General features: G+C 39.3%; 1 protein-coding gene across 2 annotated transcripts in view; it reads right to left on the bottom strand.

Moving 5' to 3' along the window:
- mdga1 (MAM domain containing glycosylphosphatidylinositol anchor 1) overlaps positions 1-20,815 on the bottom strand; it is a 380,665-nt gene that overhangs the window by 316,545 nt on the left and 43,305 nt on the right. The window contains exon 2 of one of the 2 annotated variants that reach the window (XM_062973681.1): positions 3,147-3,264. The exons of the other annotated variant lie outside the window; for it this stretch is intronic. Coding sequence (XP_062829751.1) covers positions 3,147-3,228 — 82 coding nt within the window. The 5' untranslated portion in view covers positions 3,229-3,264. The remainder of the gene's footprint in view (positions 1-3,146; positions 3,265-20,815) is intronic. 2 annotated transcript variants of the gene reach the window in all.

Genomic DNA, 20,815 nt, shown 5'->3' with positions numbered 1-20,815 from the left:
AACACTGAACTCTCATATTTGGCGTATTTAAAGACCACTTTCCCTACCCCTTTTCTTTGCTTAAATATGCAACTGAAGTTACTGCAATGTTAGAAATGTATGTATGTGTGTGTGTGTGTACCTTCAAAATTGCCTATGAAGACCCCATGAATTTCATAGGTTTTGTTAAGCAAAAAATATTCAGTGGTGGTTTTGCTAGTTACTTCCTCTAAAATATAGCTTACAGCAGCTGTCAATCATTGGATGTTCCCCTCCAAATACTAATCAGGATTGACCCTGCTTAGCTTCCATGATCAGGTGGGATTGGTGCCTTTAGGGCAGGGGTACTTAACAAGTCAGGTGAGAACCATAGCTCCCTTTGCAGCAAACAGTTTTATGACACTCAATATCAGCATGTCTCTAGATTAAATTTTAGGATTATTGTGTCATATGAAATGAACATACTGTAATTTATAACAAACATTCATAACTTAAGGAAATGTTAGATTTCAGTTAGGGTCAGGGATAATAAAGATAACACACTGATTCAAGCTCACTGACCCCCTGAAATCTTTCCACAGATCCCCAAGGAGTCCAGCAAACCCTGATCAAGGACCCATTCTTTAGAGTATTTAGGTAAATGGTCCTTCAAATCAATCTTACCAAGAAAACTTTATGGGAGGGCCACTGTAAGTCAGAATTTACTTAAAGATACCTACAAACAATTAATTTTTTTAAAACAACCAAATGTGTAGTGGTTTGAGTGTTGGATTAGGACTTCAGGAGACCAGGTCTTAAATTCCAACTTGGCCATGGAAACACTGCTGCGTGATCTTGTGAAAGTTACACTGCCTAACCTAAGAGGGAGGCAATGGCAAACCCCTCTGAATAAATCTCACCAAGAAAACTACTTTTTAAATATTTTTTTTTGTCAGGAGCAACTTGATATACTGCAAGTCGCTTCTGGTGTGAGAGAATTGGCCCTTGCCCAGGGGACGCCCGGATTTTTTTTTTTTATGTTTTTACCGTCCTTGTGGGAGGCTTCTCTCATGTCCCTGCATGGAGCTGGAGCTGATAGAGGGAGCTCATCCACACTCTCCCCAGGTTGGATTTGAATCTGGCAGCCTTCAGGTCAGCAACCCAACCTTCAAGTCACAAAACTTTAACACATTACACCACCGGGGGCTCCAAAGAAAACCACATGAAGGCGTATAACAAAAACATAGGCCTCATTTCTACCTCTCCTTCATAGCTATACCTTTGGAGAGCAGGATATTGAAAAGGGAAATAAACCAAACTGCTAAAATTTAGGTAGATTTGGACAGCACCTTGGGAAATTGATTTTGAAAATGAATTATTGAGGTTTGGCAGCATCCAGAGAAGCTTGATGGATGCAAGAAGAGTTGAGGAGTGCATGCAGCCCACATGATTACCTTCCCCATCTCTGTTTCAGAGGATTGCTTTCCAAAGCTAGAAGTGCTGCGAGGCATGTTTTGTTTCAACTCAAGCCTAATTCTGTGATCAACATAAAAATAATATTGTTAATAAATTCATATAAGCTACCAACCCACAAACATATTCACTAGCACATCTATCCACATGAAACAAGGTATACCATTAACATGACACTGACAGCCTTAAAGTGGAGGCAGAGAAGAAACCAAGTGCCTTTCACCTCTTAGAGACTTCCCTGTCTGGTTGCCTGCTGTTTTCAGACATCACAAGTGAGTAGGTTAACAATTATTCCCAATCTGAATCCAATCCTATCACTGAATGTTTTGACGCAAACATGGGGATTTGAGAGAAGAAAATTGTGCGTTACACTTATTTACTTACTCATTGCTTCCATTTATATGGAATCTTTCTCCCATAAAGAGTCCTTAAAGTAGCTTGCAATAAAATATTACTAATATATTATGACCACAAAAACAATTGAGAACAAGCCATCTTATCTCCTTTGTCCCATCTCCAGATAAGGAACTCCAAAGTCGGGAGCTGCTGACGAGGAGGCCCTCTCTTCTTATGTACATTAGGTATGCTTCAGAAGATGAAAGGTCCAAGCAAAGAGCATCCTTCAACATTTTTCTCCATTTATATATCCCTAGCATGATATAGCCCTCCTTCCTTTATAACTCTTGCAAGGTTACACTATGAAGAATCAACACTGAAACACCTGCATGCATCATAACACAATGGTGCAATGATGTCTTTATAGGTTACTACTCGTTCTGAATCCCAAGAGGCACTTGAGTTAGCTATTCTTCTGCCACTGATACATTATTACTGGAGCTGCTGAGTCCTCTATTTGTTTCTTCTTCTTCCTCCTCCTCCTCCTCCTCCTCCTTCTAAGTCATGTGCACATTTCCTTTGCACGATGGGGAGAATGCAGGAATTGTCACTGTTCTCCCCCCTCTGCTCAGAGTTTAGTGAATTGCGATCTGTTTCTCCAGGTACATTTGCATGAAAATTGGAACGCTGTCAACGCTGGGCACTAACAAGCACAGTGCCTGTTATGGATAGCTTCCACACTGAGTGTGTGGTAGGAATGGGAAGAGGACAAAGGAAGTTGTATTTGTCAGTACTGATTCACACTCCAGAGGCTATTCGTTTACACAGCTTTCAAACCTCTGTGTAGCCTTTTAAGCAAACCTCTGCTTCGAAGGCAGTTAGCCAACAGGCAGGATTGGCCTAAATATTGATTAATTTCAAAAGAAACTTTTATCATTTTAAAATTATGTAAAGATTACTCAGTTATAAAAATCATTCATAAATAAATTTATTTTTGTGTTTGTTTATTGTAGTGCTGAATAAAGTGAGGCAATCACCACAGTGGACAGTTTGGGGTATCATAAGAGAGCAGGAAATTTCTAGTTATTGAATATTATTGTGTTTCCATTGCCAAGGAGAGGGGAAGAATAAGAATGTTTGTAGTATTTTTTGGCCTTGTGTCTTAAAAAACTTGGCTGGCTTATGATACTATTTACAGTACCTTGACTTAGAGGGGAAAGGTTGATACATTCAATTCTGATCCACGCAGCAAGATAACTTCAGCCACTCTGGCATCCAAGTACTTTTTGTAAAGAAATGATGGGATAGGACTGTGCATTTAATGTACACAGAAGAGATATCCTTCTCAATGGCAGTTCCCAGGCTTTGGATTTCCTTACCTTGGTGTCTGTATATGTGTGTAGGATGGCTTCTTTCTCTGTTGTCCTTCTTTCTGCTGTTGTTTTTTTGGCTTCTAGTCATTTCTGACTTTGGGGCTTCCAAAAGGCATACAGCTGTCTACAAGGATAAAAAAGATGCTGGACCAGATGCCCACTTGATTTGAACTAGCAGAATTCTCCAGATACTTATACAGAAAGAGGGTGTTTAAAGTATCATGCAAACAGTAACAACCAGTACATTTGATGGAATGGACCGGAAGTCACAAAGTTTATGTTAGTTACTTTTAGAGCCTGCCACTCTTAGAGTCTCATTATGCTGGATGGGAGATTCTGATAAGTTTTAACTTTTTTCAAGTCATTGCTGGAAGACAGAGAAAAAAAGCAGCATGCAGAATCTTTTTGTAATAAATAAAACAGCTACCTATTTGCTACAAGCAGACATCTATTAAGAGGAAAAAACGAAGTGGCCTTTCTGACAAACAGATCATAGAATTATAGAACTGGAAGAGACCTTGTGGGCCATCCAGTCCAACCCCCTGCCAAGAAGCAGGAAAATTGCACTCAAAGCACCTTTGACAGATGGCCATCCAGCCTCTGTTTAAAAGCCTCCAGAGAAGGAGTCTTTACATTAGCTCTTATTCTTTGCTGCTTCTTGTGTTCAGTCTGCAGGCATTATATTTTGACATATTCACCATAAACCTCACCAGTAATATAACCATTAATTAACAAGTACAAAACCTTTACAAAAACAACCCAATGTCTCCCAAATGACCCATAAGAAAGTTGGGGTAGTGATAGTGGTGGACACACTAGCAATTTGGACATGGGCTGGAATGACATTCCATCTTTTGAGATAACTACTTCCCTTCAAACATTACTATAATAACATGTAACACAGCAACCTCATAGTGTCTGTATACAGGTCCAGGAAAATGACAATGGAATATAGCTCTAATTCAAGTCAGGTTGACTTTGACTTATGGTGACCCTATGAATGAGAGAGCTCTAAGTCACCCTATCATCAACAGATCCGGCCAAATCTTGCAGGCTCAGGGTTGTGCATTCCTTGATTGAGTTTGCCTGTTTGTAATGCCATCTTCCTATGTTCCTACTGTCTTCTACTTTACCAACCAACATTGTCATCTCTAGTCAGTCATGCCTTTTCCCTATAAATGGCAGTGTCACCCATCACCACTACTGCCCCCCTAGTGATTGTTTGGCACATTTAGCCTGGCTCTCCGCAACAAAAGCCTGCCTGACTTGGTAGACCTACCAGCAGCACTGCTGCCATAGGCATAGCGTTTTGCTTTATGTGCAATCCAGCCATCATGGAAAGATAGTACTGGCACCAGTTCCTTAACTCTGATTCCACAGTGCTAACATTAGGGTCTAAACAAACAACTCAATAGTATACAGAAAATATAAGTTTTATGTCCCCTTTTGAAGGCTGTTTCAAGATATGAGTACAATACCATAAGTCATAAGAGTGACAGCTTTATCTTTTCAATCTAAAAACTGTATGCCAAAGTATTGCACTACAGTGTACAACCTGAAAAATATACTTTGCCAGATTCTTTTCTATTCACTTTTAGTTATCATACTTGCAGCTTCACATAGTAACTCACTTATCAGTAACTATGCACTTGATTCGTTTTGCATGAGTCTGATCCACCTGTTTATGAAGCAGGTTGAATCAACATACAAAGAGGGGGGCACACTGATCCTTTCCCCTTCTCCGGTTCAAACATGTGTCTCTCCCATGAGGATATTTGAGCCATAGACCATTTCAGATAACACAGTTACAGAGCTATGGCTATATTCTTTGGTATCCTGAGTTTTTGTAAGTTGAGGGGGCAATCTAGCTCAGAATCACCCCTCTCTTAACTACAAACCCTAGAAGTTCATAAGATGTTGCCATAGGAGTTAAAGTAGAACCATAATATTGTATCAGAGAAGAGCTCCAACTCATATGGTGATTCTACATGCTTTATAAATGGTGAATTAATGGGTCTCGATATCTCCTGAGTCTTGATATCTACTTCTCTTTCTCCAGTCTCTCAATGTACAAGAATACTTCAGTTAACAAAGCAGATGTGTTCCAGGATTTACTTCTTTAACAGAAACTTTGATACCAGAGGTAGAAATAACATGAAAAGAACAGATATAGATTCCTACATCATAAAAAAAGTTCAACATGTTATAACAAACTTTTCAATTTAAATCTAACATTATTCACATTCCCTCCTCAGTGATCACACGACTAAGTGCCCTGATATAATTTCACCAGAAACAACATCACCAGCAAGGTTCTACCAGGAAGCTTCTTTTGACTGACAAGACAGTGGTAAGTGTTTTTGATGTGTGGGAGCTGGATTGTAGCAGATCCAGCCCAATATAGCTGGCTACTAGGCAAATACAATCGATTAAAAAAAATTCAAAAGTCATTACAAAATTAGGGGGCTCTGCCATGTAAAGTGTTTCTAAAATATAGTTAGTGAAAATGTAATTACTATAATAAGAGTAATGAATTTTTGTTACTTTTTTGTTAAAGTAATTGAACATAATTTCTATAATTGGGGAAGCTTCAGGGGTTCCTTTCTCCCTCATTTTTACAACTATTGGGGTGAAACTTCCTACAATGGTAGAACATTTATCACTCTTAGACCATCAAGTTTCAGAACGTTTCACCCATCCACGGATTTTTGGGGAATGTTCAAAGTTTTTATAAACAACATTTTAAAAAAAACTACAAGAACTATTCTCCTTGAATTTTCTATGCAATGACAAAAGATAACAGGGGATCATTTTCCCCAACTTTCAGAAATATTCATACATCTACTAATATTATGATTTTTTTAAGTTTTGAGAAAAACCCTTTAAAGCCAGAACAGCTCTCATTTAATGTCTCTCATATTAACCAATTGAAACTAGTATTAACCAATTATTCATTTTCATAGAATCCTAGAGTTGAAGGCGACCCCCAAGGACCATCTAGTCCAACCCCCTCCTTCCATTCAAAAGGGCACCATCAAAACTCTCCTGGCATATGGTCATCCAGCCTCTAAACTAATTAATATGCTTCCTCTATGGAATTGGAAGGGACCCCCAGGGCCATCCATTTAGAGATTTCTTCCCAGCCCAGCATAGAGGTTTACTTACTAGAAGTATCAGTCAGTTCTCCTCTTTGCAGATTTATCCATTCATTGGAATTCTGGTTGGCTGCTGCTACAGAAGGACAAATCTCTCTCCTATCCTGATTGGGACTTTCTGATGTGAGCAGAATCCTGGGGAATGTAGTTTAGAGCAGGGCCTTTTGAATTCTCTGGCATAGGGCTCCTTGCCTTCTCAAACTACATTTTCCAGAATTCTGTGCTTTCTTTCCCAGCGAACTCAGCTCCCTACTTTCCCTCTACTAATGGTGAGAGGCCATTAATCTAAAGAGGAAAGGCAGCCTTTTTGGCTTTGCTTTGCTTTCTTGCACTGAAAATAAAACTGATTTTGGGAGGCTTCTGAGATTTACAAAATGCAAACGAAAAGGTATTGGATAAGTTTAGATTCTTAAGTTTTTGGCGTGAGCCATGCACACGTGTCAGATATCACCTCATAAGTACGAATTTAACAGATTTGATCCAACTTATGATGACTAATGAAAAATTCCACACACCTACTGTCTAAAAGTCAAAAACACTGAGGATCAATCCACAATTTCCTGGAAGCTCTGGAGTAACAGTCAAGCCTTCTTATGATAGAATAAATGCTAGAAAAATCAATTATGCTGCAGGACTGGCTGTATACCATCTAAACTTATCTCAGAAGGTTCATGGCAAGAGCATTTTTTTCTCTTGTATAGGTGAGGAACTTGCCTCATTCAACTTGAATCAATTTACATAAGACCCATCCCATATCTAACCTGGAACCTCTACTTGAAATGTTTCAGATATTCTATATGGAATTACAGTAATGTTAGCCAGCTGATAACTGGAAATCCACTAGTGCTCACCATTAATATCAGAACAGTTGCTAATGTCTCATACTGAAATGCTAGGCCTGAAAGATGTCAGAATGGCAGATAACTTCACAAGAAAATATGATTTGTGTGACAAAATTGTTCTTCCATTTTTGGTACTGAATTCCTTAAAAACCCTCAAAGTTGATTGTGACTTCAATACATAATTCCCCATTTCTTATGCTGGGCTGATGAAATGCAAAGGAGGATGGGATGCCCACACATTCAAAGTAGTACATAAGAGGGAATTTCATTAGATGCAGCTTTCCCCAGCTCTTCCTGATAAGATGAATTCACCAGAATATCTTCTTCTGCACTATTACTACCCTGTTGTCTTTGCCCAGACAACATCTACTCTTGTTTCCTGTAGCCTTTCCCAGTAAAATCACCCTGCTTGCACAGGCAATGCAAAATCTTGCTCATACAGCAACAAACCTGAATGGTTATTGAGAAAGAAAACCAATGAATGAAACCTGCTGAAACTGTTGTGGTTTATGCACCACTGGACCACTTCAAGATTATTTAGTGTCACCCTTCGAAGTCAGGATGCAGTTCTTTCACTCAGCTATTATTACAGCATATTTGGGAAAGGAATTTAAGCTAACTACAAAGCAAAGTGCAGCTCTAACAGATGTCAGGGAGGCGATTTCTGTGTTAAAAAGAGACCCACATATTAAGTACTAGGTCGAACAGAAGCCTGAAAGAGCATTTGGACTGCAAATCCTATCTCACTAGAAGAGATTATAAATGGAATAAAGGGGTGAGGGGAGACCTTGACAATATTATTCAATACAGATTATTTGTTGAGCTGTACTTGATAATAGCTTTGCTGATATGAAATGTGGGTGAGGAGAAGCAATTGAAAGCTTGTTAATAAGACTCTGGGAGGGCTCCCACTTGGAAATTCTTCTGAAATGCACTGTGCCGTAATGCAATCTTTTGCTACACAAAAGCAAAACAAAATATAGGCATTTTGGAGAGCCACAGGGATGCTATTTTAGTGAGGGAAATACATAGTGTAAGGAGGAAAGCTACACTGGCAGCAGGCCCCTTGGTTTCTGTTTTGTTTAAGAAATCAGTAGGAGCTGCTCAGATCCTCTCAATGAGCAAGTCACAAGAGATCTCTGCAACTCTATTTTGCAGAGATCTCTGCAACTTGGCCAGTCCTATAGAAACCCTTGAGAGACCTGCAGAAGGGACTAATTCTGTGGCAGAAGAACCTCATTAACTCAGCCTGGCACATCACAGCAACTACATAGATACGCCATGGACTTGCTTTTCCCATAATGAAATCAACATGCAATAGCCCTTAAATGATGAGCAAGGATTTGGGATAGCAATTGAATGACCTTGAGTTACAGCCTCTCAACCTACTTTGACACAATCACTGTGAGGATAAAAAATGGGGCGGAGAACCATGTGAGTATGCTTCAGCTCCTTGGAAAAAAGGTAGGACAGGAATGTGGTAGACAGAATTATAGGGTTTTTCCCAGTCCTATTTCATCTTTCAGAAATTTCTTTTTTATCCACAAAGGGCTAATGTTTTTTCTTTCCAATTTACATCCTTATAGTTCCCCCACTCCAAAAAATACACATCATTCACTACCACTACTTTATTATTAAAGAAACCACAATTTGCATATGTAAGATATATATGCCCATGCATAATTACCTATTTATTACCAGAGCATTTCAGATTACATTGCTGCAAACCTTTGATTTACTCCAAAACAAAAGGATAAAAAAGAAAAGAAAGCAGAGTTCTGGTTTACCTTTCATCAAAAGAAAATTAAACAAAATGTAAGTTATCAAAATATATATTTAAAGTCATGTCTCCATCAAAGAAATCAAACACTTGAATGTGACTCACAAATCTGGAAAGCACAATCTGTTTCAACTGATATTGCCTTTTAGCAGGAGGGAAGGAAGGAAACAGGAGACATATACAGCGGCAAAGGGGAGCAGGTGCTAGAAAACTACCTCAGTCATGGTGCTAAGCATCCTTTACCATGACACACAGAGGCCTCCGGCCAGAAAGCAGCCCAGGAATTCTAAGGATGAATTAAGAGCATTTGAGTGAGATTCTGCATATAATTCATGTCCCTTCTTACAGGGATGAATTTCCATTCCTCTTCTCCCTAGAGAGTGCTGAGTGAATGTTATTGCATTCAATTCAGCGTCCCTCCTCTGCTGACTAACAGTAACTCAATATCACTGGGCCCTGCGGACCTGCGTGATGCATTGTTCTCACTGTGCAGAGATTACATTGTTTAGTGGACATGTTATCCAAACAACATAATTTTATTAGCTGCCAGCAATGATGATGGTAGACCATCAGGTGCAAACAAGCGAGCACGAGAAGGGGGAGAGAGTGAGTTTTAAAGAGCAAGTCAATTCATCTTTCTGGAAGGGCAGCTAGCAGAGGTACCTGTTGGAGAAACTTTTACATGATTTTGACATATCATATCCTCCAAAATTTCACATATGAAAATTGGGATCACAATTATTAATGAGAAAAAAATACATAAGCTAGGAGAGGGTGAAGCACATTAGTTTTGCCATACCCTCCAATCATCTCAATTTGGCAGAGACAATCTCAATTAGAACTGTCATCCCACATTTTTTAGCTGCCTTTAAAGTGCCCCAGGTTCCTTCTGCACCTCCTACTTTCCTCCTTTGACCTCAGGTTGCTTTACTTGATACAAACTGGATTTAAAGTGCAAAATTAGTTTGCATTCCATTAACTGAGCAGGTCCTTTCTAGTGGACTCAGGCCAAAGTAACCTGCTACAGCCTTTCCTAGTTTAGGTGTTCTTTCTTATTAATTGCTTTTGCCACATTGACCTGACTTTGATGCTGTTCAATCACATGTCTTGGTTTTCATCTGTGAAATGTTGGAGAGTATAGAATATTGGGAAGAGACTTGAGAATGAGATTTAACACATCACACAAAAATAGACATCTGTAAGGGAAATAAGAACCAGAAGCCACAGTGTCCTAAAAATAATAGGCTCACTGCTGGGATGATCTGATTGGTCAGCTAGTATCAAAGTGTTTATGGATATGATGGCCTCTAAAAATTAACTCTGCTTGGAGTAGAACAAAGAAACATAATTTCTGCTGCAACTGGACTGGCTACATATCAGTATCAAAAATGGAATCAGCTTGTCAATGGAGGTTGGAAATATATGTAAACCAGTAAGATTATGTGATAAGAAGTGGGGTTGTTTACAGAGAGAAAACATCTTTCATAATTAAGCATTGTGTTGTTAGGAAGAGAAGGGGCAAAATGGGGAAGAAAGAAGGGCATATAGAAACGGAAAGAAAACAGAATTTCTGTCAGTAGCAAGCTGAGGGCCTGTTCACTAAGGATAAAGACTGAACCGAAGGGCTTCTTTCTGTCTATAGTATCAGACTCTGCCTCAAGGTGTTTCTTTGGCTTGTGCTCATTAAAAACAAGTTTATCTTTCTAGCTTGCCTCCAAAACCTCTTGGTAACTGTAGCTGCAAACACAATAAAAGTCATGGTTCAGAGAGCAGACAAACTTGTAGTCTTCAAGCTTCATCCCCTTATGGTCAGAAATAACCCCAGGGCAGAGTGCCAGATCATCAGTCAAGAAACACTTTGGCCTGAACGCTCCTAGCTGTCTACCTTATTTTGACTGTCTCTAAGTCTGCTTTTTAGCCTTGCAAAGAAATGAAGGATGCTATATAAACATGCATTATATACAGACACATATTTTATTTTAATGAAGGCAAGAGGGTTTCAGAGGCAACAGAGAACCATCATTAGCATTTCCATGATTAGAAGCTCCCTGGCATCCAAAATTCATCCTTACTTCAACTCAGGAATGAGGAACCTTTGCCCTCCTAGATCTTTTGCACTTCAACACTCAGGAACTTTCGCTAACGTGGCTAAAAGTAAGGGATCGTGAAAGACGTGATACAGAAGACCCTTAGAGACAAAAGTTGCTCAGCTCTGCGTGGTCAACATCCAAGTGATTTTCTGTTGTTTCTGTATATAAATAATGAAGTTCGTGTTACAGCAACATTTCCATTCCAGAAGCAACTTGTAAAAATTGCTTGAACTTATGAATTCTTCACTCACTTAAAGAGATCACTTCCATGAACAAATTAATGGATAAGATGGTACTTAGCAATTCTTTTGGAGAGGTGGCATTTATTTAATCATTTCTTAAATTATTTCCTGCTCTGCTTCAGGCAGTAAAATATCTTGAACTATACCTTCATTCAACAATGGTAATCTCCTGCATCACTGCTGACCTTGCCTGATATTTTCAGACAATTGCACAAAGTTCTGTACTGATATAGATCCAACTGTTTGGGGAAGTGGGGAAAGGACAATTGAAATTATTACATACAGAGTAAGTGCTACTGGCCTAAATAGGATAAACTTACAGTCATAAAGGATGGTTAATATATTCCCCAAAGATGTTGTAGTGCTAAAAGATCAAGACCCTAGATGTCATCATTCTTTGCTCTTGCCAGCTATTCCCATGCTAGGATTCCTAGATGTATCCCATACTCTTTTGAGATGGGATTTTCCCTCTGCATGCAGTAAGGACATAATCGTGAACGTTATTTTTCATTTTAATTGAAAAAATATCTTTCCTGATCATCAAATAAATATTGAGGCTCTTCTGGGGCTCCAAAGCCTTATTCTAACTAAAACACAATCAAAACAGGAGTGGTATTTCATTTCGTCAAATAATCTGTGCCTTTGTATAGTATAGCACAATTTTTCCACATAAAAGGCCATGGATTCAATCCCTAACATGCATGTTTCGAGATACACATTTCCATTATAATATATGTGTATTTCTTTCTGAGCTGAAAGAAGGTTTTCCCAGCACTGTTGAGGGGAAGAACAGAGCAGCAGAGAGATCATCTATGCTTTGGTATGTTGTTTATTCAGCTTTTGTTCTTTCTTTCTCCTGCCACAAGACCCATGGGTAATCTTCCAGCAAGAGTCATTTGTGAAGACATACATGTTGTTTTTCTGTACAAAGCTTTTTTGCCCTGAAAACATATTTTCTTTGTAGTAAATAGTGTATTATATAGATCAAAATTTTTTGCATTGAAAAAAGCACGCAAAAATTTCTGTATAAATTCCCCAAAATACTTCATAAAGTGTAAATGTTGACCAAAATCCATTTAGAAATCTCCATGCTCCTCATTTTTTGCACAGAAAATCAAAATGCACAAAGATTAATTATATATCTACAAAACCTACTAATGTAGTGTAATGGCTAGAGAGCTGGGCTAAGATTTGAGAGTTCTAGGTTCTATTCTGCACTGGATCTTGAAACTGGCTTAATGACCTTGAATCAATCATTATCTATCTATCATTGTTAAAAAATATTTGAGAGAATATAATGTACTTCTTTGATGATCAGGTTGTTTACCTCTTCTCTTAGGGCAGGCAAAGGAGTAACGCGTAGAATGCCTCCAAGTAGAGTCCTTCAGAATTCTATTTGGATGATCCCGAGGACCCACAAATCCAAGGATAATGGAGGCCCAATCATGGTGGTATTAACTGAGCTGTCACCAAAAACTGGAACAGAGATGAGCATGGGAGACACAGCGGCAGAGTGTGAGACAGCTACATAATAGAGATTGAGTATCTCTTATCCAAAATACTTAGGATCACATGTGCTTTGGATTTCAGCATTTAAGAATACCTGCATATGTATTTGCACATATAATGTAAAATCTAAACATGAAACTCATGTATATTTCATATGCAGCCTGAAGGTAATTTTATAAAGTATTTTAAATAATTTTGTGAGTCAAACAAAACCATGTAAACTGAACCACTAGAAAGCAAAAGTGTCACTATTTGCCTAACTGATATAAGTTTTGAAGGGAGCCAAAGATGCCATCTACCTGAGTGACACTTCTAAACTGGGTGGATATGTATTTATTTTCTCATGATGATTGTAAAAAGGGCTGTAGGAACACCTAATCCCAGAGGAAAATACTGTGGAAGTGAGATCCAGACAGCAGAGGAGGAAGATGAAAATCAAATTTATTTGCCTTTGATCTCATTAATAATAATAATAATAATAATAATAATAATAATAATAATAATAATAATAAATATTTTATTTGTTGCCCGCCCTATCTCCCTGAGGGAACTGAAGGCGGCTTTCAACATAATAAAGGCAAATATTCAATGCCTGTATAAAACAGAAGTAAAAAATGTAAATAACAAACAATAAAATACATTACACAAGTTAAAACAAATAATTTAAATAATAACAATTAAATAATCAACATTTAAACCATTAAAAGCCAGGTAAGATGGCATATCAAAATGTGTGTACCCTCTCATTTGAAGGAATTGAAAGGCTGTTGTGTATCATCAAATGGAAATGCATGTTGAGAGATAGGCTGATCCGGCCAACTCTGCTTTCCATGAGAAAGAGTTTCAGAGTTGCCTGCTACAAATGAGATTGATCAGAGCTGGACTTTGCGATTAAAAAAAAAAAAAAACAGAAGCCATGTGGGAAGCCCTATTCTTGGCAGGGAAGTTAAAAGACTTAAGAGCCTCCTCCCAAAGCAGGGCTGTGAGGCATGAAGCCTGGTTACAACACACCTGTGGAGTAGAAACCTGGCAATGAGAATAGACAGGACATTATGAAGCCTTCCTAGACAAAGGAGAGTTTTAATGGCCATTATATTCAAGTATTTTCCTCCATAGTGTTTGACAAGGCCATAAAATGAAGAAGTTCTGCTATAGGAGTATCAAAACCAAGGAGAAAAACCCTGAAGGAAACAATGATGTACAGACTGTAATCAAGAATGATTAGCAAAATGCAGAGAATAATCCAAAAACCAAGTTAATCTGAATGAAACCAACCATCAATTCACAAATTCCAGAATGCATCTAATCAGTGTTGATGCTCCAAAAAAAAAGGGGGGAATTTAGAGTTTTGGCAGAAAGAACGCTAATATAATGGCAAGGAGTGGGTGGGATCTAGATGTTTCAGAATGATGCAGGTGCAGTTAACCTATCTGTTTGAGTCACAGAGACCATGAAGAAGAATGTGAAGTTTGGTTCTGACCATATGTTATTTGATTTTGGAGAAACTGATGCTGTTCTGAAGAGTAATACAATCTGCCAGGGTGCACTATACACATGATACACTCATGTTATCTAGCAAAATAAACATCTATTTCCATAATACCAGAAGTCTCCAGATGATATCTTCATAAAGAAATTGAGCATGTCAGTAGCTGTGCCTCAAAACATCCTGCTTTCTAGCAAAACATGGAGCCATGAAGCAACAGCTGCTTTGTGTTGTCGAAGGCTTTCATGGCCGGAATCCCTAGGTTGCTATGAGTTTTCTGGTCTGTATCGCCATGTTCCAGAAGCATTCTCTCCTGACGTTTTGCCAACATCTATGGCAGGTATCCTCAGAGGTTGTGAGGTCTGTTAGAAACTAGGCAAGTGGGGTTTATATATCTGTGGAATGTCCAGGGTGGAAGAAAGAACTCTTATCTGTTTGAGACAAGTGTGAATGTTATAATTGGCCACCTTGATTAGCATTGAATGGCCTTGCGGCTTCAAAGCCTGGCTGCTTCCTGCCTGGGGGCATCCTTTGTTGCGAGGTGTTAGCTGGCTCTGACTGTTTCTTGTCTGGAATTCCCCTGTTTTTTGAGTGTTGCTCTTTATTTACAGTCCTGATCTTAAAGTTTTTAATACTGGTAGTCAGATTTTGTTCATTTTCATAGTTTCCTCCTTTCTGTTGAAATTGACGACATGCTTGCGAATTTCAATGGCTTCTTTGTGAAGCTGAGAATGCCTGCCATAGATGTGCAAAACATCTGGAGATAATGCTTCTGGAACATGGCCATACAGGCCAGGAAACTCACAGCAACCCAATAGCTGCTTTTCTGCGCAGTGATAGACTCAGGCTTATAGGAAGGAATCACACTATTAAGAAAAACAAAATTGCTAGTCCAGTCCTCCCTCCAATGCATAGAAATAAAGAAAGTGATATTAAATGAAAGCAAAAATAGAATGCAAAGATGGCTTGATGCCTTCATTCTCTACTGAAACATATAAGTCATTCGACTTCCCATTAAAACTTTAAGGACTGGTCATTCTCAAAGCAAGATTCTAAGAATTATTGGATCAATTATGTGGAAAGCAATGCATAAGCTTGCACTCCTGGTGGGATGTAATCAATGGCACTTACAAGTCAAGTATCAACTTAGAATTTCATTGTTCCCTGTTGCTTTGAGAATATCAAGTTTACTTTGCAGCCAGGTCAAATTCCCCAAACTCATGGAGTGAACAAAATATGAAATCTTTCTATCCAGCCATGCAACATCTCTTCTGACTGAGCCAAGGAACTATTGTTTGAGCAATCTACTTCACCTCTGTGTGTATGTCATACGCATACACACACACACACACACACACACACCTGTCTTCAGTGACCAGTAAAAACAGCAACAATACAATACAATCCCCAGACCTGACACTATTAAATACTTCCCTTAAATATTACAAAATGTCAGCTCGCCCACTAGTCTCCTCACATCAGCCCCTGTAGGGACCTCTGTTTGACTGCTTTAAAACCTCGTAAACTCACATACTCTTTCCAGAAGTTAGAGTTACAGCTCTCTCTGGAATAAAAGCCAGTTCCCTACAAGTTATGGCTAAGTCAAAATATAAACTTGTGATTTAAAAAAACAGAATGGTTCTTGGGAGTCCGCATTCTTATTTATTTCTACTCACCTCCTTGACAGTTGTTTCCCAAATTCTAAGTCCATATGTCATAAAGTTCAGGGCTAATTTATGACCAGATGTCCCTGTGATAAAATTTTTTTGCTATTCGCTTGTTCTCTCTCAACTATATTACAAACCCTATCTCCATTACATTTTCTTGTTTTCCATTTTCAAGAGTGAAGTTTCAATAATTCAGTTATGAATGCCAGCTCATATTAGGTTTGGCCCAAGACATTTTGCTGCCTGACATAGCTGCATATACTCAATGGTGCATAGTATTCAAAACAAGGTGCATAGTACCTGAAATGTACCCACAGTAACCTGCACCAGAAAGTCCCACTAAGATCACCCTTTATCTTTGGCTGTAAGAATACATCAAGAAGTTGTAACTATTTGATGTATGTTTACAGGATACCAAAAAAAATCTACATTTTTACAGTTCAAGATAGTACAGGTGACTGGGAGCTTAACTTGGTGCAGCACTGAGAACTAGCAGTCAAAGATGCCATAAACTTCTTGACCATGAGCGTAGCAGCTAGCACTTCCATACTAGTGGAGCAGTGGATCCATCCCAGGATTTAGTTCAAACTTTAGAGAAATTATCCAAAGTACTGAACCCACCCAGAAACAGGCATGGTAACTTGGCTAACTCTTTTGCAAGTCGGGAATAGAATTGTTGTATTGAAGACACGGTCACCAGGACAGAGGTATTTGTTTGCTTTTCCTTTTTTCTTTAAAATATGTTTCCCAACGATTATAACCTATTATTCCTTTGTGCAGATGAACATGTGAAATTTTGTGTCACTCATGGTCTTAGGAATAGAGTTCTAACAAACATATATTTGTTGAACGTGGTTGGATCTCAAGAATCATAGCAGCTAATGAATACTCTTCATGCAAGTGCTGCTGAGAGATGAGGGACAGCATGACAGTTCTTGACCGAAAGCATCACCCCAAGTAGCCTGTACTATTTCTGTAGAGTGCTAGTGCATTGACATCAATATAGCATAGTAACCCAGCATATCACTCCCTCACCAGATAGTTTATATTCTAAAATCAAATAGTGACACCTAGAAATAGGGATGGGACCCCCCCGGTGGCAGGGCAGATTAAACTGCTGAGCTGCTGAACTTGCTGACTGAAAGATCGGTGGTTCGAATCTGGGGAGCAGAGTGAGATCCTGCTGTTAGCCCCAGCTTCTGCCAATCTAGCAGTTCAAAAACATATAAAAGTGAGCAGATCAATAGGTACCACTCTGGAGGGAAGGTAACTGCACTCCATGAGGTCATGCCAGCCACATGACTGTGGAGGTGTCTACGGACAATGTCAGCTCTTCGGCTTAGAAATGGAGATTAACACCAACCCCCAGAGTCGAACGCGACTAAACTTAATGTCAGGGGAAAACCTTTACCTATAAATAGGGATGGGAAAATCTCAGTCAATTTCACCTTCTCCTGCATTCTTTTTTAAATGCAAATTATTCCCATCTGTAATACAAAAACATCTGGGAATTTGGATAATTCTTTCAAAATTAACTGAAATATTATTATTCTCCAATCATGCTGGATGAATTCTCCAATCATGCTGGATGATTAAATAGAAGGACTTTCAATTTTTCCAATTTTTTAAAAATCTCTATTTTTCTATCTTGAATACAAATAAATTCACCTATCTCTCAAGCCTATCCTAAGCATAAATTAATTTGCAATTGTTGGATGGTGATACATTTTAACAAAGATTAAATGAAACATCATTATCATGCATCCTGATCTACAAGCTGTGATGTTTTCTCATCATTCTCTTGTGGAATTCCCCATGCAAGACATGGAAAATCTTGGCAGTAAAAGCTGCAAAATAAAGTGACAGTGTTTGCCAAGCTGACTACTTCTGCCAGTGCACAAAAGCCCAGAGAAAGGTGTGTACCATCTGAGACACTACTGGTTGCTTTAAATGAGTGAGTTTTCTGCAATGGCATCTCACTTGGCATCTTTAGATAGAAAGTACTGTTTTTCCTGCTGCAAGCTCAGGGCCAAGAGCTCTGATGCGCTCCTTCGTATAGCTGTTTCTGGCTTGGTAATGAAGAGGGTTGAATGGAGGGTGCAAAGCTCTGAGAATTAACTGGGCTTTGTTCCACTGGTTTACCTGGCTCAGGCATGACAAGCACCACCCAGCAAACCCCCCAGCAAATGCCCTCTCAGTACATAGTGCAAATTGGAATACAAATCAGAGGAAAAAGCTTTCCTCTGTTTGAACAAATTGCTATAGATTCACCCCCGTCTCAGGTCAGAACCCCCGATGGGAAATATTTTCACTGGCTGACTGCTAATAGACTCTGGAGCAGCCATTGGATCAATAGCTGAATAAGAAAATTAGCCAAAGCACACAATCTGATTTTGCCTTGCTTTGAATTACAGCAGCTTGGTGAGCCTATTTCACTCCCTCCTCTCTTTTTCCAGTTCCCTCCTTGCTCCATGTTCACCAATCTTTCAAACTCAGTCAGATTTGTGGAGGTATAATAAAATGCTCATAGGAAGATGTAATGCACTTTGAAAAATGTTTACATACATTAATATTTTCTGGCAAAATGGCAGAGCTGCCATATCCCCAAAAGGCAGGAAGGCTGAGTAGCCATAGGATCCACCTCCCACAGAGATGTCGTCCCTTAACAGCTGTACACATACAAAGTTATTGTAAATGGGTATTTATTCATACATTCAAGCAGGGATTTCTCTCTTTCATCAGAAAATCCAAAGACATCTCATCAAATAAATAATAAATAACAAAAAGTAAAAAGAGGATGAGGGTGTATTTAGAGAATTTTAAATGAAAACAACCATTTTGGCAGAATAGAGCCCATGTTGCAAAAGGACTGGTCAAAACAGAATCTACAAAAGGAATTCCTGGTGGAAACAGTAATGAATGGTACATGTAAAAAATACACATGGTTGCACATATCCACAACTCTCAGTCTCAAAACAGATATCTCATCCCAGCCTACTACTCTACAGATTACAGATGTAAACTCATCTGATCCCTGCTTACATTTTCCCTTTCCCATCTCTACATCTAGCTAGTGCCCAGGGCTGTTTTAACATTCTTTCTTTTTTACATTCCATTATTTTTAGTGTGCAGGCTTTAAATAGTATTAATTGCTTGAACATTTTATTTCCACTTTTTGTAGCACTACATGCACCTTTCTAATGCACAGTTTTGTTGAAGGTGGTGGTGGTGGGGGGGGGGGGGTGTCCAGATTTGTCCACAGCTATTAAAATGTGATTCTGCATCATATATTTTTGCCTGTCCTGTAGTGTAGACCCATCACTTACTGGCAAGTGATGGGGTGCATCTCACACAAGTAGGAAAACATCTTTTTGCACACAGACTCACAAACCTCATCAGGCGCACTTTAAACTAGATCCACTGGGGGAGGGGAACAACAGCCTGGCGAACACTATATTACCCACGACCACAGGGAACCGCCAAAAGGCTAAACGGAGGGCTGCACAAACACAGCAAGGACCAAGTACAGAGAGCACAATAATCCCAAATAAACAGCTCGAGGGGAGGCCACAGGGGCTTACATGTCTTTACACCAATGCTCAGAGCATGGGAAATAAGCAAGACGAACTCCAACTCTTAGCACAGCACCACACATACGATGTCATAGGCATCACTGAAACCTGGTGGGATGACTCCCATCACTGGAATGTAGCCATTGAGGGCTATAACCTCTTTCACAGAAATAGAACAAAGGGGAGAGGAGGGGGAGTAGCTTTATATGTCAAAAACAGTTACCTTGCAGAAGAAATGCAAGACTGTAATCCGGGAAACCAGCTTGAAAGCATCTGGATAAGAATCAAGGGAACCGGGACTCAAAAAGATCTTGTCGTGGGTGTCTACTACAGACCTCCGAGTCAGGATGAAGGACTTGATGAAGCCTTCTGTCAACAGCTGACCAAACAGGCACAAAGAAGAGATATAGTAGTCATGGGCAATTTCAGTTATCCCGATATCTGCTGGAAAACAAACTCAGCCAAGGGTACAAAGTCCAACAAATTCCTCACTTGCCTTGCAGACAATTTTATGGTCCAGAAGGTAGAAGAGGCAATAAGGGGATCAGCAACTCTTGATCTAATCTTAACAAATGTGGAAGACCTGATCAATACAGTTGAAGTGGTTGGATCCTTAGGGGCAAGTGACCATGTGCTCTTGCAGTTTTCAATACAAAGGAATGCTGAAACTAAGACATGTCAAACACGCATTCTAGACTTTAAGAGAGCTGACTTCCAAAAAATGAAGGAATTACTGAGCAGCATTCCATGGACGCCGATATTAAAAAACAAGGGAGTTAAGGATGGATGGGAGTTTTTCAAAAGTGAAATACTCAAGGCGCAAATGCAAACAGTGCCAACAAAGAAGAAAAATAAGACAAGTGCAAAGAAGCCAGAATGGATGTCCAAAGAACTTCTAACTGAGCTAAAGCTCAAAAGTGACATGCACAAGAAGTGGAAAAGGGGAGAAATCACCAAAGAAGAATTCAAACGTATAGCCAACTCCTGTAGGGAAAAGGTTCGTAAGGCTAAAGCGCAAAATGAGCTCAGGCTTGCCAGGGACATAAAAAACAACAAAAAAGGCTTTTTTGCTTACGTTGGTAGAAAAAGGAAGAAAAAGGAGGCGATAGGGCCACTGCAAGGAGAAGATGGGGTGATGGCGACAGGGGATAGGGAAAAGGCAGAACTGCTTAATGCCTTCTTTGCCTCGGTCTTCTCACAAAAAGAAAGCCATCTTCAACCTCAGCAACATGGAATGGACGAAGGATTGGGGGAAATCCAACCCCAAATAGGGAAACAAGTTGTCCAGGAACACCTGGCTGCTCTAAACGAATTCAAGTCCCCAGGGCCAGA

This window comes from Anolis carolinensis, chromosome 1 (assembly GCF_035594765.1).
Source record: "Anolis carolinensis isolate JA03-04 chromosome 1, rAnoCar3.1.pri, whole genome shotgun sequence".
Classification (NCBI taxonomy): Eukaryota; Metazoa; Chordata; class Lepidosauria; order Squamata; family Dactyloidae; genus Anolis; species Anolis carolinensis.
This window is presented reverse-complemented; position numbering and strand designations above follow the sequence as displayed.